Source organism: Myotis brandtii, unplaced genomic scaffold (assembly GCF_000412655.1).
Source record: "Myotis brandtii unplaced genomic scaffold, ASM41265v1 scaffold871, whole genome shotgun sequence".
NCBI classification, from domain to species: Eukaryota; Metazoa; Chordata; class Mammalia; order Chiroptera; family Vespertilionidae; genus Myotis; species Myotis brandtii.
The window spans coordinates 545,561-561,428 of NW_005371555.1; the positions used below are offsets into that span (position 1 = coordinate 545,561).

At 39.1% G+C, this 15,868-nt stretch overlaps 1 protein-coding gene across 1 annotated transcript; it reads left to right on the plus strand.

Moving 5' to 3' along the window:
* The first annotated feature begins 1,729 nt into the window (after positions 1–1,729).
* EQTN (equatorin, sperm acrosome associated) lies at positions 1,730–15,605 on the plus strand. The gene is given in 7 exon segments (XM_005884904.2): positions 1,730–1,775; positions 1,985–2,089; positions 5,796–5,882; positions 10,409–10,459; positions 11,645–11,704; positions 14,725–14,875; positions 15,359–15,605. Coding segments are annotated over 7 exon segments (672 nt in total). The 3' UTR covers positions 15,531–15,605.
* The last annotated feature ends 263 nt before the right edge of the window (positions 15,606–15,868 follow it).

Consider the following 15,868-nt stretch of genomic DNA (forward strand, 5'->3'; position numbering starts at 1 on the left):
AATGTCATGCAGAATATTGGTGATAGTGTCCATTTAATTTCTTGCTTTATTGCTGATTATGAGTTATATATGAGAAATATGTGGATAATATCATCTATATGAAAGTCCTCTTTTGACTAACTAAATATTATATAATTTTTTCAATGTATGTGAGGCAAAAGATGGGTTTCATTGTAAAAAATGTAAGTAAAACAAATATTTTATATTTTATAAAGAAAAACCTGAAAAAAATGAGTTTCAAAAATTTTTTCCTAAAGAACTCTAGTTAAGATGGCCCATGAGCCATAAGGTGCTGGGCATTTGGATTGAAAGTTGGTGTCTCCGATTAACTTTTAACAAAGATTTTCACTTCAGTTATCCAAAAGAACAGATGTTGTTGTAAAGCTTTGAAAACCCAAAAGGTGTGTTCTCGTTTTACTAGCAACAACATTAATGCTTCTTTAAAATACTGGGGACCTTCGCGGGGTCACTTCGTAAGTTCTATAAATGTGTAACCACTATGCTGGAGCCCTGAAACTATTTGTACTATTGACAACTATAATTGAAAAATAATGTTTTAAATGAAATAAAATCCAGGGGCCAATAATTCACATTAGTTCTTGAATACATATTTCTTAATTTTCAAAGAAAATCTCATAATGTTTTCTTTTTTAAAACTAAAGACCATTAGAATTCAAGGATAAAACAGACAGCAGGCTGAGTCACAAAGCGTTTGGAAATCCCTCCCCAGCATTCTGACCTTTTGTCGGTGACGTCATAATGTCCCGGCTACTTACAGGACCTGCCGGCAACTGGAAGGAAACTCCGAGAGACACAGGACATTGGTGATCAATCACATCGTCCCAATGAATTTCATATTGTTTATTTTTTTATCTGGGGTTCATTCCTCAGAGATTAGTGATGTGACTTCCAATAATGAAGGTGGGTAAGCATGGGAAGCTTTCACAGACATAATAGATAAGGAAGATGACCCCATTATCCTAGAAAATTGACGTGTAGCAATTTTATTGTTGGAAATATGGTACAATTTAGAAGTGAAGTCTCTGCCTCCAATCCTTTGTGGAAAAAATGAAAGTCCTTCAAAGAAATTAACAGCCTCAGAGGGATGGTTCTGTAACTAGGAGGGTCACAGAGGGAAGTTTGACCATGGATTGTGGATTCCCAAGGACTAGTAGGAACATTTGGAAGGGAAGGGAATTATGGGAGGCTGGGTGAAGGCCTCATCCACTCCCTGCCGCTTCCCAGAGCAAGGGATGAATGGAGTAATCCATTCTCTGCATTTGCTGCATTGCCCAAGCATTGATCTGGGATTTTTTTTTTCTTCTTAGCTCTTGACGCTTACCCAGCCTGACCTTTTGTCAGGAAGAATTAGAGATGCTAATTAAAAGTAGCTGTGAATACCCAGAGGAGTCTTAACACTGAACTCCTTGGGGATTTGGGAAATGAAAAGAAGTCAACCAAAAAGATACTTCATCAGGGATGCAGAGGAACAGGGGTTTGGGATAGAATGGCTGCAGCCTCTTGCTGCTGGAAAAGAGAGCAAGGGACAGTGTGTGGTTTGGGGCTGAAAAGCCTATAACTTATAAAGATGGACCTCAGATGGTCCCAATCGCTCAGATGGAAGGTGTTTCATGGCCTGGCAATCTGGCCGTGTTCTGCTATATCTTGTTTTCAAAGAAGGGTCCAGTCCTGCTCTGTCCAAAATGGTAGCCATCAGGTGCGTGTGGCGATGGAGCGCTTGCAGTGTATCCAGTCTGAATTGCAATGCACGGAAGGTACAAAATACATGCTGGACTTCAAAGGCTTAGTATGGGGGGGAAAAAAAGCATGTAAAAATGTCTTACTAATAATTATTTTTATTTTATTTACTCGTTGAAATGATGTCCGGGATATATTTATTGGGCTAAATAAAATACTTTATTAAAATTAAAAAAAAAAGAAATTAACATATGTCTGATGTACGGTGTGTCATACTTTTTTTCAGAGGTTTATGTGGAACCTCTAGTTGATGAAGAACATAAAGAAGAAATTAAGCATAACATCCCTTATAATGATAAAAATGACCATCATTTTAAAGAGGAAAAAAACTGTAAGTATTTAAAGTTAATAGTAATACATCTATGAGAACTGATTATATTGGTTTGATTTAACTTTTTTAAAAACTATAATCACATTATTTTCTACTTCTTAAATTAACCTTATAGACAGGTCAGTGTGTAAAATGAAATTTTTAATTTCTGCAACTTTTTCCTGAGATGTTACGAAGTTTAACAAGGTTATCTTGGTAATTGTCTATAATTAACATGGGCTCCATTGTAGCATTATGGTTACTTATTCACATGAGTAACAACTAACTTAATTCTATGGTGAGATAACCAGAATTTATTTGGAGTTGTGTATGAGTTTCCTCGGGCTGCTAAAACAAAGTGACACAAACTGTGTATTCTCTCACAATTCCAGAGGCCAGAAATTGAAAATCAAAGTTTTGACTCTACCACGTTCTCCCCAAAGTCTTTAGGGGAGGGTCCCTCCTGGCCTCTTCCAGCTTCTGGTAGCTCCAGGCATTCCTTGGCTACTATGGTAGCAGAACTCCAATCTCTGACTCATTTTCACGTGGCATTCTTCCTCTATCACTGTGTCCAAATTTTCTTCTTTTCATAAGGATACCATTTATATTGGATTAAGAGCTCACCCTGTTCCAGTGTGACTTCATCTTAACTAAATCTCCAATGACCCTGTTTCCAAACTGCGTCATATTTGAGGTTCTGGGGGTTAGGACTTCAACCCTTTTTTTTTCCGGGGTAGGGGGAGTGACAAAATTCAACCCATAGAAGATGACTTTAAGGTGTGTGGGGGGCCCAATTAATTTTATTCACCATTCCTCATATGGGCTTTCTCTCTATGTCTTTATAACGGCTACCATTCTAAAAAGTGAAAAGTTCCTAAGAAACTCTTTATAAAAATTCTTTTAAATTAAGATTAAATCTAGTTATTCTGGGTTCTTTATTAGTATTAATCAAAGAAAAATAGAAATACATATACAATGAAGTACTTTGAAAACTACAATCCATAAATTGTAATTCTTTGATGAATTATTGTCCCTCTTTTAAATGTAAAAAACAAAACAAAACAAAAAAAACACAACAAAACAAAAACACCTGGTGCTCAGAGAGGTGGTTCATTGCTACCACAGAGCGAGTCAGGAGTGATGTCACATCTTCCACCACCAGCTGCCTCTGCTGTGCCCTACAGGGTGCAGTCATTCCTTTTCAGGATGTACCTCCATTTGAATTAACCGGAGGACAAATAACTCAAGAGCCTGATGATTACTTTGAGTAAAGGAAAAAGTCTGTCTTACACACACACACACATTTATCTAAAATATAAATGGAATTGTGGTGAAGAATGGTCTTATGACTGACTTTTCTCCTTTAATAGCTTTGGAACTATTTATCCACTATCTTACAAAGAATTAAATGATGGGCAGTTTCTCCCATGTATGCTCTTCTCAGACACTCTTGGGTGTATCTCTCTTTGGATAGATACCAAGTACTGGAATTGCTGAATAAATGACAAACCCTTTAAAATATTGGTAGATATCACCAAATTGCCTCAAAAGGTACCTACCAAATTGTATCTCCCAAGAGTGCTCCCTAATCTCACTTACAATAATAGTGTTAATCATATTTTTTGAATAAGTGAGAAACTTTATTAGTGTTTTTAATTTGCATCTTGATTACTTGTGAAGTTGAGTATTTTTCTCTGTATTTATTGGGCATTTAATTTCAACTTCTGTGATTTGTCTGTTTTTATCTTTGGCTCATTTTTTTATTAGATTATATTTGTAATATAATCTTATCACTTATTTGTAAGAGATATTTGGAATGGAGATATATTAACTTTTTCTCTAAAGTAAAAGTAACAAGTATTTTCTTCCAGGCTGTGGTTTATCTTTAAACTTATTTAGGTATATTAATCACAGAGAAAAATTTAAACTTTATAAAATAAATTTTTAATTCCTTTATAATTTCTGCATTTTGTATCTTGCTTAGATGGACCTTATCCAAATAGGTGTTAAAATATTTTCCTAGTTTTCTTAAGTTTTATATTTTTGTTTTTAACTCTTGGGTCTTAAATTCAGTTATTTTTGTGACATAAAATAGGCATAAAATTTACATGTTTCAAGGGTAATTGCCAAATGTATAACACCAATTCCCTACTCATGTGAAACTCACATTTAATATAAACTAAATTCTCATTGAAATTTAGTTAGTTATTCCCTTTTTGTTTTTCTGATCTGTCTGTCTCTGCAAAAATACCACATTATTTTTTGTTATTGCTGTTAATCTTGACCTGAGGATATTTTTTTCCATTGATTTTTATTGTTTTAGAGAGTGGAATGGAGAGAGACAGAGAGAGAAATATTGATGTGAGAGAGACACATCTATTGGTTGCCTCCTGCATGCACTCTAAACGGGCCTGGATCGAGCCTGCAACCATATGTGCCCTTGACCAGAATTAAACCCTTGATTCTTCTGTCCATGGGCCCAACACTCTAACCACTGAGCCAAGCCAGCTAGGACAAATACCACCTTATTTTAATCTTTATACTTTCATAACTCATAACATGAATATTGGGCTGCAATTTCCTTGTGTTCTCCATAGATCTAGCTCAGAAACTTCTAAAAATTTACATTAACAGCACTGGTGTGTGTGTGTGTGTGTGTGTGTGTGTGTGTGTGTGTGTGTGTGTGTGTGTGCGTGCGCACACACACACACTCATGCATATGTGTGTGTTCTGGGGGGAATATATATATAGATACATATATATATATACACACACATATGTATTAAATATGTATACATTCACGTATATACAATTTTCTGTCATTCCATGGTATTTTGGAAAGAGAAGATGTATATATATGTTTAATCAGCCATCTTTATCCAATTTATTTGACTCGGGTTGGGTGGATATGTCCATTAGTTTTGCATTATAACTAATTCCACTTACAATAATGAAAGCAGGATCCTTTCTGTGCATATGCCAATGTGAAGGTATGTAGGCGACCTTGATTGTTATTGAAGTATATGCTTTTTAAGCGGAACTGCTTCATAGTCTAACAGAAGATTCAGGGGCAAATGAGTGTTTCTTACTTGGCTTTTTCCCCCCTGTCTAAAAAATATTTATTTTTATTGATTTTTGAAAAAGAGAGAGAGAGAAACATCAATAAGTAGCTTTCTATATGTGCCCCAATCGGGAATCCAACCCACAACCTGGGCATGTGCCCTGATCAGGAACGAACCAGCATCCCTTCAGTACATGGGACAACACTCAACCAACTGAGCTACACCAGCCAGGCCTTACTTGGCTTTCTGATAATGTCAATACAGTGATAATATTACACATCTACAAATCTACTTTGGTACCTGTTATGCACTTAAATATGTTTTTCCATAAATTCTCCAATAATTTCTTCTCAGAAAGTCATTTAGCAAAAGGATACTAATTTGGCTTTTTTCCCCATGGATTTTATTTTTGACCTTTGCCCACTTCCTTATTTTGTAGGTGAAGAATGTCACAAATATTTTATTATTCTTTTTTTAAAAAAAACTAGTCACTGCATATGTTCTTTAAAAAATCAGATATGAAGAATGTCACAAATATTTTATTATTCTTTTTTTTAAAACTAGTCACTGCATATGTTCTTTAAAAAATCAGATGATGAAAAATGTAAAGAAACAAAAAGTCTAAACTTGGCTGGCGGCTGAAAACTTTTGTCTTATGCTTTTAGATGTGTTCACAACCCAGACTCCAACTGGCTCCCAGTCTGAAATATCCGTGAAAGCAACAACTGCTGTGGATTTTTCTCTAAGAAACTGTAAGTATTGAAAGGCACCAGTGCAAATATGAACATCCCTTAAAACAATATTTCAAAACAGCATTAGAGTGTTGGGTAGGAAAAAGATCTTATTGGCGCTAATGTCAGAAGTCTTCATTCCTAAATAAGGACACTCGTGTCTATTGCACTGAGAAATTCTGAAGGCAGGGAGGTTCTTACATTTTTTTTAGACTATTTTGGGTTTGCATGGAAATAAAAACTAAATAACTAAATTTAGGACTAGAATATTGTATGTCTTTCTTCAACCCACATTTTTACTCCTTTCTGCTTTATACCTTCAGCTTCAAACATTGTTTCCTTTTGCACCTTTCCACCAAGCATAACTATTTGATAGATGACTTTGGAGGCCATTAAATCTCCTAATGCATATAACACATCTATTACTTCAGCATGTGACAGCTCAGATCTACGAAACACATAAGCCACAAAACAGAATTACAAGGAAAAGGGGATGGAAGTCAATATGGAAGAGAGGATGTTTCTGGCAATGGCATTTCAATATTGGTGAATGACAGACTCCATAAGCCTACTTATTAAATAAAGCCACATGACAATAATGGGATATTTTTGAGCAGTTTCAAACCTCGGGACATAACTGAGAGGGGGACATTTCAAGGGCATTCACTAATGAGCCAGCTGACTCGTGGGAATTTTGCTCCTACAAGTAAACAAGCTCTTGAGTTGTTTGGGACAAGACATAGAAAAGAGAGGCGGTTGAAGAAAACAGACCACGTACCTCAGATTCCCTTAGGAGATGGATTATTGAGGGCCAGGGAAGAGAGTCCAAAACCCTAACTTATATTCCTGCAATTCAGGTCCCCAAAGGATTGTCAGAGAAAGTTGGATAGGGACCAGTTGTTCCATTTAAGCAGGGCTCTGACAGAGGGAGACAGGCTGACATGGACGGGATGCTCCAGAGGAGCAAGCCCCCCCTCCCTCAAGATTAAATCTCCAGAAGTATGTTGAATAATTCTGCTAGTCCAAAAATTCCGAGGGCAAGTAGCGGAAGCAGTCCAGACACGTTTTTTCCAGAACCGAGGAAGAGGGTTGCAGAGTTTAAGGATTTCTGGCCACTTGTTCTAGTCCTGCCTGTATCAGTGTCAACTCCGGTAACAATCTCTTTTTCCATCCTTTCTTGCCACCAAGATTCCTGTAACGGTGTTGTTTGCAGGCTTCGTCCGAATTCATTCTGTCTCTGTAGAACTCCTCCCGTGGGGGGACTGCCTGGACCGCTTATGGAACTTGATTGACTCCTGTATTAAGCAAAGTTAACTGAAATTTCAGGCCAACTTCATGGAGGAAAGTATGGTCCTCCAGTCACAACCGTCCCCAAATACACTCTTACTGACATAGCTCCAGATGGACACATGATCGCCTGAGATATGCACTCAATCAGACCTGAAAACCCTTGATTTGTAGCCCCACATCTTTATATCCAAAGTCCTGTCTTGAGTAGTAAACATGCATATGTTTCCAATTTACAAGGAAAATGTTGCTGCCTCCCTTTACCAGACTGTCCTGGGCTGACGGTATCACTGCAAGGCGTGGGCTGGAACCATCTGAGACAGTGTGTCTGATCCAGTAGGCCTTCCTCACCTCTGGTTGTGGGCCAGAATCCCACAAAACTATAGGCGTATGAATCCCACCTCACACAACAATTTTACCTTTTCTTTCCCCTGCTTTGAGTTACCTCAAAAAATTGTCAACATCTTTCTGGGATTTTTTTCCCCCTCTCTCCTTTTCTTTGTTCCACTTTTTAGCTTAAAAATATGCCTAATCACAGATGTGGAGTCAATATTTTAATATGCTGATAACCCACTTATCCCTTTTCCTAGATAAACTCAATGAGACATCTGGAACACCCAGTGAAGAACCCTCCATACAAAGAATTCCAAGTACTAAAGTTACTACACTGTAGTCATACCTGGAGCATGTCATTATATGAGTAAAAATTTAAGTTTCACTACGCTGAGTATTTCATAAAATAATAGCATGCTTAAAGAACTTGTACTCTACAGTTCAAAGTCACTCTGAAATCTTTTTAAAATAATTTTTTTTATTGGTTTTAGAGAAGAAGAGAGAAATATCTATACTAATAAAAGGGTAATATGCTAATTAGAGTGGACGTCTTCCAGATGACCTTCTGGACATCCTTCCGGACAAAGGCGCAGCAGCTGCGAAGGGCCGAGGCTCAGGCCGCCAGTGGCAGCAGCAGTAGGGAAATGGGGGTGGTGCCTTCCCCTGATCTGCCAGGTCACCTCCCGCAGAGGGAGGCTAGACTGAGGCTTAGGCCAGGGGCCGAGGCAGAGGCGGTTATGGGCGATCAGGCTAGCAGGGGTCAAATTAGGAGGGCAGAGGTACTTAGGGGCAATCAGGCAGGCAGACAGAGGGGTTAGGGGAGCTAGACTGAGGCTTAGGCCAGGGGCCAAGGCAGAGGCGGTTAGGGGCGATCAGCCTAGCAGGGGTCTAGTTAGGAGGGCAGAGGTATTTAGGGGCTATCGGGCAGGCAGGCAGAGGTACTTAGGGGCAATCAGGCAGACAGACAGAGGGGTTAGGGGCAATCAGGCAGGCAGGCAGAGGAGTTAGGGGCAATCAGGCAGGCAGGCAGGTGAGCGGTTAGGAGCCACTCTAGTCAATAGATAAGAGTACTATCTGACTGTCGGTTTAGGCCTGATCCTACAGGGGTCCCAGATTGGAGAGGGTGCAGGCCAGGGTGAGGGAGGCCCCCCCCACCCCGTGCACAAATTTTGTGCACCAGGCCTCTAGTCAATAGATAAACATTGATCAGTTGCATCCCACACGCACCCAATCTGGGACCAAACCCGTAATCTGTGCATGTGCCCTAACCAGGAATCAGGACAACACTCAGCCAGCTGAGCCACACCATCTAGGGTGCTAAAATATTTTAAACCATGAAAATCTAAGGGTCAATTTTCAGATGTATTTGACATGGGGTAGAAAATGAGCTCTTTTTATAATACAATTTTATTTTAATAAAATATATCAAATTTATATTTATGCATATATTTATGTTAAATGTATTTATATTTAACATAAATACATAATTATATATTTCACATAAATATATATAAATATTTAATACATTTTAATATAATTTTTTTAATTCTCACTTGAGGATATTTTTCCATTGATTTTTGGAGAGAGTGAAAGAGAGAGGGAAAGACAGAGAGAAATATCAATGTGAGAGAAACACACCAATTGGTTGCCTCCTGCACAGCCCTGCCAGGGCCTGGGCCAGGGAGGAGCCTGCAACCAAGGTACATGCTCTTGACTGGATTCAAACCCGGGACTCTTCTGTCCACAGGCCGATGCTCTATCCACTAAGCCAAACTGGCTAGTGCTTACTATAACTTTTAATAATTACATAAAAATTTCTACCTGCTTGAGAAATAAACTTTTCTCTGCATAGAGGCAATGATTAGTGTTTCCTAAGATTATCTGGGGAGGTGGGATTGTGAGTAAGAGGCTGCAAAATAAAAAATAATCATTTTACTTTCCTGCCAAAAATATTGTCCCTTATAAAATATTTGTGAAACCATAACAACCCAGGAAGTCTTGAGTGAGTGGTCTAATTGAGGACAATGGACCTGTTGTTACATGAAACTATTTTCTCCAGTTCATGCAATAATATGATTACCCTAAATTCATTTGCATCTTTAACACCACTAAACATAAAAACCTTTAATCAGCTTTTGATATGTTTAAAAATAGAAATCTGATCATGCTGGTATTTTACTTCTTCAATATCTTTAGTCATTTGCACTAAAGTTTTAGTTTACTAAAAGTAAATGAAGAAGAAAATACTAAAGAACCATGTAGAAAGAATATTCAAAATTTTAAAGTTACAGCACTGTAGGCATACCTAGAGCATATCATTATATGAGTAAAAATTTAAGTTTCACTACTTAAATTTGGGGTCACATTCTAACCTCTAACTGGGCAGTCAAGTCTGACGTGACCTGAACATTAAAGAACGTTTCAGTCTCTTCCCTGGTCACACGCCCCATCCACGTTCTTCATTTCAGACTTCCTGAAGCTCCGAGAGCTTGCCCAACCTGTTATGGTTCTGAGTCTGCTCACAGTGGAATGACCTCCCTCTGAACCTGTTTGCCTGGCAATGTCTAGTCCTCTGCACCTGTATTAAAGCACCATCTCCCCTTTGAAGGGTTTCCAGCTTTTGCAACTTGATTTTGGTCCCTCCATGAATACCATCTGTGCGTTTCCTTTAACACCCTCCTTATCCTACAACATAATAAGCAGTGATTCCTGTCTGCTTTCAAAATCAAGTGTGTTTCTTAACCATTAAGACTGGTGTTCATTTCTGTCACTTCAGTGCCAACTGCAGGTCTGGTACATGGTAGGAGCTCAAGGTGTAACTATTAAATGACTAAACTAACAAGTGAAGGAATGAATGTTCTGACACAAATTTACTAAAGCCAAATTATCTTATTTTGTCAAACTGTTCTATTTTGTTTTTTAAACAGAAACAACCGAGGTTCCAAATGAGCCTGCATTTTGGACAATGTTAGCTAAAGGTAAACTCATAGTAGTTAGGTAACTGGGAAAACGATTTCTTTTCTGTTCCAAATCTTATGTAAGAAAGCCAAGATCAATGTAAATAGTTCCAATACTAAGAATAAATGTCAACATTTTGCTGCCATCATCACCTGTAAATGCAAAACATATCCAGAAGGTTGATCAAGTGTTAGCTTTTTCTGATTCTCCTCCCAAAAGTTTCATGCTCCTACAAATGTTGCAATCAATTTTTTTAAGATTAAAAAGTTTAAATAAGGCTCTTGCCCAATATAGCCCCTCTTTGTGTTAGGAGCAGCATGCACCTAAGCACGTGGAGATGTATGAATAAATGCAAAGTACCTATCAAAATATGTGCATGCATAAAATGAATGTATACATCATAAATAGTTAAGCATGCATTATAAACATGTGCATGTCATATATGTATTACATTTTTACTGTAGATGCACACATATATAAATGTAATATCACACACATATATGCATGCAATAGAAATGTAAGACATATGCCATATTCAGTCGATCTTCAATATTTGCATATTCTGTATTTGAGAATTTACCAACACCTAAGATTTGTAACCCCCAAAGCAATACTAGAACACTTTTGCAGTCATGTGCAGACATGCTCAGAGCAGCAAAACCTTTTAATTGCCCGTTGCTCACATGCCTAGCTGAGGTGGAAAAAGGCAGCATTCCGCCTTCTTTTTTCAGCTCTCATACTGTAAATACGTGTCATTTTTGTGGTCTATTTCATGCAACATGTATTTCGTGTTTTCTGTGGGTGATTATGCTATTTAAAATGGCCCCCACGTATAGCATTCAAGTGCTGGTTAGTGTCCCTAAGCACAAGACGGCTGTGATGTATACCTTATGGAGAAAACGTGTGTTAGATAAGCTTTGTTTAGCGGGAGTTATAGTGCGGGAGTTGGCTGTGAGTTCAATGTAATGAATCAGCCATATGTACTAAAATAAAGTGTCTTTAAACATAAACACACATAAAACAGGGCTTTGCATTGAATGGTGGGTGGAAATGTTGTGACCTCGCAGGATCCTAACCCTGTATTTCCTCTATATTATAAAAATAACTAGCATGAATAAATGAGAATAAACTGTAGATATCACACACGCACACAATGTTAGTAAGTGAATTTTGTTTCCCATAACACCAATTTATTGTTTTAACAGTTTTAAATGAAACAGTGCCGGAGGAAGAATCAAGAGATCAATTATTCCAAGCAATTCCAAGTAAGAACAAAATACTTCAATGAAATGAATGCATACGTGCCGGCACACATTTTAGGGCCTACGTGGTGACACTGTTTTCTGGTAAGGTGTATGTCAGAGGGGAGTGTGAAGGCTAACATGGTAGCAGAGCACACACTCCTGTTTTAGAAAAGTTGCGGATTTCAAGCATGCTCTCCAGTTACAGTACTGCATATACCTATTTATTTCTGTCTTCCTGTTTTGTAACTTCTATTCCTGAATCAGATAAACCAAATGGAGTAGGCAAGTGAAAAAAGTATAGAATGCAGTTTGCTTTTTTAATGAACAGACTTAGTTTTTAGAGTGATTTTAGGCTTACAGGAAAAGTGAACAGAAATTATAGAGAGTTCTCATATATTCCCCTGCTCAGTTTTCCTGCTTATTAACACTTTGTATTAATGTGGCACCATTTTTATAATTTATGAGCCAATATGGATGCATTATTAACTAAAGCCCATAGTTACACCCGGGTCCACTCTTTGTGTTCTAAATCTACGGGTTTTAACAAATGCAGATGTCACATGTCCACCATTACAGTCCCATAAAGAATAGTTTCCTTGCCCTAAAAATCCCCTGTGCTCCATCTGTCCACCTCTCCCTTGCCCAGCTCCTGACAACCACTGACATTTTCATTGTCTATACTTTTGCCTTTTCCAGAATGTTGAATGTTTGGAGACATACAGTACATAGCCTTTTTAGACTGGCTTCTTTTGCTTAGTAATCCAATATAATAAAAGGCTAATATGCAAATCAAACTGCAGAAAGACCCGTCGCTATGAGATACACTGACCACCACGGGGCAGGCGCTCAATGCAGGAGCTGCTCCCTGGTGGTCAGTGCACTCCCACAGGGGGAACTCTGCTCAGCCAGAAGACAGGCTCATGGCTGGCAAGTGCAGCGGCAGCGCTAAGGATGTCCTACTGATGGCTTAGACTCGCTCCCCGGGAGTCAGTCATCAGTCGGACATCCCCTGAGGGCTCCCAGACTGCAAGAGGGTGCAGGCTGGGCTGAGGAACCCCCTCCACCCGAGTGCATGAATTTTGTGCAGCGGGCCTCTAGTATGCACATAAGATTCCTCCATAGGTTTCCATGGCTTGATAGTTCATGTCTTTCCATCACTGAATAATATTCCTTCGTATGGATGTCCCAGTTTGCTTATCTAGTCACCTACTGGAGGACATCTCGATTGCTCCCAAGTTTTGGCAACAATGAATACATCTACTATAAACATTCAGCTGTAGGTTTTTGTGGGCACATACATTTTCAACTCATTTGAGTGCCCAGCGATTGCGCTTGATGGTTGTATGGTAAGACTATGCTTAGCGTTGTAAGAAACTACCAAACTGTCTTCCAAAGTGGCTACACCATTTTGCATCCTCACCAGCAATGAATGAGAGAATTCCTGCTTCTAAATGCAGTAACTTTCATTAATGGATTAATTATATTTATATGAGTACAGTAACGCCTGATTTGAATGAAAACATTCATGACAAGGCAATATATTAATGCTCCTCAAACATCTGTCTTGCAAATAAAGCATTGAAAAGAAATTGCATCTGGTCCTCTATCTTAGGCCTGTCACACCAGTTCTGCCCTGGATTATGTGAGGGGTACAGCCTCTTGCTTTCAGAGCTTCAAGAAAATGGAGGGAGGCATCTTTGTTCAGAAGAGCTAGATGGAGGAATGACAGATGCTGGGCCACTTGAGAAATATTGTCTTTTCTAGTAATTAAGTTAATTGAGCATGATTGATTTTTTTTTATCACATACTGAGTACATACTACATGCCAGTGCTTCACAGACATTATTATGTCAGTCCTCACAGCAACTCTGTGACGTTGGTATTATCTCCATTTTACAGATGAGAAAACTGAGGCTTGGAGGAAAACTCTGTTCAAACTTGCAATGGGAGTTTGCATAATTTCCAGTGGTCAGGAATTCCAAACCCTTCTCTAGTTTGGATCATCACCTTGACAAACAAGATGTACTATAAACACAGCTCTTTACAAAAGCCCTTTTAAGGAGTAGCAAAGCAATTCAGGAGCATGGTCCATTTTAATATTTGTTTGATTATTCCCAAAATACTCCTCAAAGTCAAAATCTCAGGCTTTGACAATTGTACACTGTTCACTCCACTCTGACAATTGTAATTTTTTTAAATCAGAGAATATAGACATGGAGCTTGTCATTGCTTATTACCAAAACATCATTATCTGGAAAATAATGAAAGCCTTTGAAACTTTTGGGAGGATGTTGGGGTAAAGGGGAGAAATACCAACATGGTCATGTAAAGTCATCATTATATAAATTAAGTATACAAATATTAAGTCAGACATATTTAAAAAATAAAAATTTGACAGCAAAGATATATTTTCATTAATAGATTTAGTAAAATGACCTGACATATCTGGATCTGGACATATCTTTATTATAGAACTTAGTTTGGAAAGTGAAGTAAGTTTCCATTTCTCAGTAATAAAGTGGCAAGTTCAGTTCTTAAGCCTCATGGAGAAAGCATCTGGTACACCCTCCTTGTAGCTGAAAAGAAAAATCAATGCATGTCCCAATAGGAGAACTGCATCTTTTTCTTTTGAGGGATGTGTGTAAATCCATATTGTTAGTAGTAATCGCCGTAGAGTCGTGAACTGGTTTTTACTAGTCGGAGAGGAAGTCTGCTGCATACACATTTTAATACCAGTAACCTGGGTTTGAAACCAGATTTTGCCATTTACCAGCTCCGTGCCATGGCAAATTCACACACTCTGGGATCCTGTGAAATGGAGCTATAGACAGCTTCTCGGGACTGCTGGGAAGGTGACACGGGAAAAGTTAGGAGTACTGGGCCACCACAGCCTTCTCCTTGCGTTGCCCGAGGGCAGGAGAGTGGCTGTGGCTGTGACTGCTCCCGAGGGTGGAAGGCCTGCAGGCGCTTTGTAATCCTTCCCCGGCAGGAAACCCTTCGGGACACAAGGACCCTTTTCATTGCATTTTCTTTCTTCTCAGGCTCTGATTTGAACGCTACAAGTGAAGACCAAGGGGTTGAAGCACAGGATAACAAGTTAAAACTAATGCTGGGCATCTCCCTGCTGACCCTCCTCCTTTTCACCATCCTCCTGGCATCATCTAGTGCCTTGCTGTACAAACTGAAGACCACGTAAGTCTACAGACCTCCGGAGGGTCTGTGACACGCACATGCGAAGCTCCCAGCCGCCTCTCTAGCAGACGGTCCAGAAATGTGACTCCCAAATGTATGCGGACGCTATTCCGTTGGCCACGATTCCCTGACTCAGAAAGAAGCCCGGCTGTCTCTGAGGGAATGCCCTCTTTAAACCTGTCCCCAATATTTTAAAATCATCCTCCAGAAATAGAGACCACCCTGACCAACTGGGAAGGATAGCGAGCATCTGGTTGGCATCCTTTGTTGAAAGCCTTGGAACAGAAGGGCCACGACTCTGTTCTAAATAGCACACCTGCTTAGGGCCCACCAGTGTTCATTCCTTTACATAGTGTGCTACCAAGTCAGCGATAGATGGGACCGAATCCATACACTGTTTTAACTTTTGTGATACCGTTTTTGAGGTGCGCTGCAGACGTACATCACTTACCACAATTACTGAGGTATGTTTTCTTTTTTCAGTTATAACAAGCAACTTGAGCGTCAGTACTCCATCCACCCCGAGCTGGCATCGCTGTCCTACTTCCAGCCGGCCCAGGGCGTCTCAGACTCATCCTTCTCTCGGAGCGCCGAGAGCAGCACCCTTTTGGACCCAGGAATGGGCATGACAACCTCGAATGAATACATGCGTTAGACCTCGGAGTGGCGATGTTCCCACTGATAGAGAACTTTAGTTTTGTGTCATAAAAAAATATCTTTCTTTGTAAATCACACGGACGTCATGATTTAGAAACTCTGCTGAGACGTTTACATTTTTCTGCCGTCTTAAAAGGAGGACGTGTTCAATAAAATTCTCTCGGCTATAAAAATTAATGGAAAAAATAAAAGGAAATCATTTAAGGTGTGGAAAACTCATCAAGTAAAAATAATCCTAGAAAGTGACTTATGAAACGTATTCACTCTAGGCTGTTTCATTTTTAATCCTCACCCAAGGTATGTTTTGTTGTTGTTGTTGTTGTTGTTTGCTTGCTT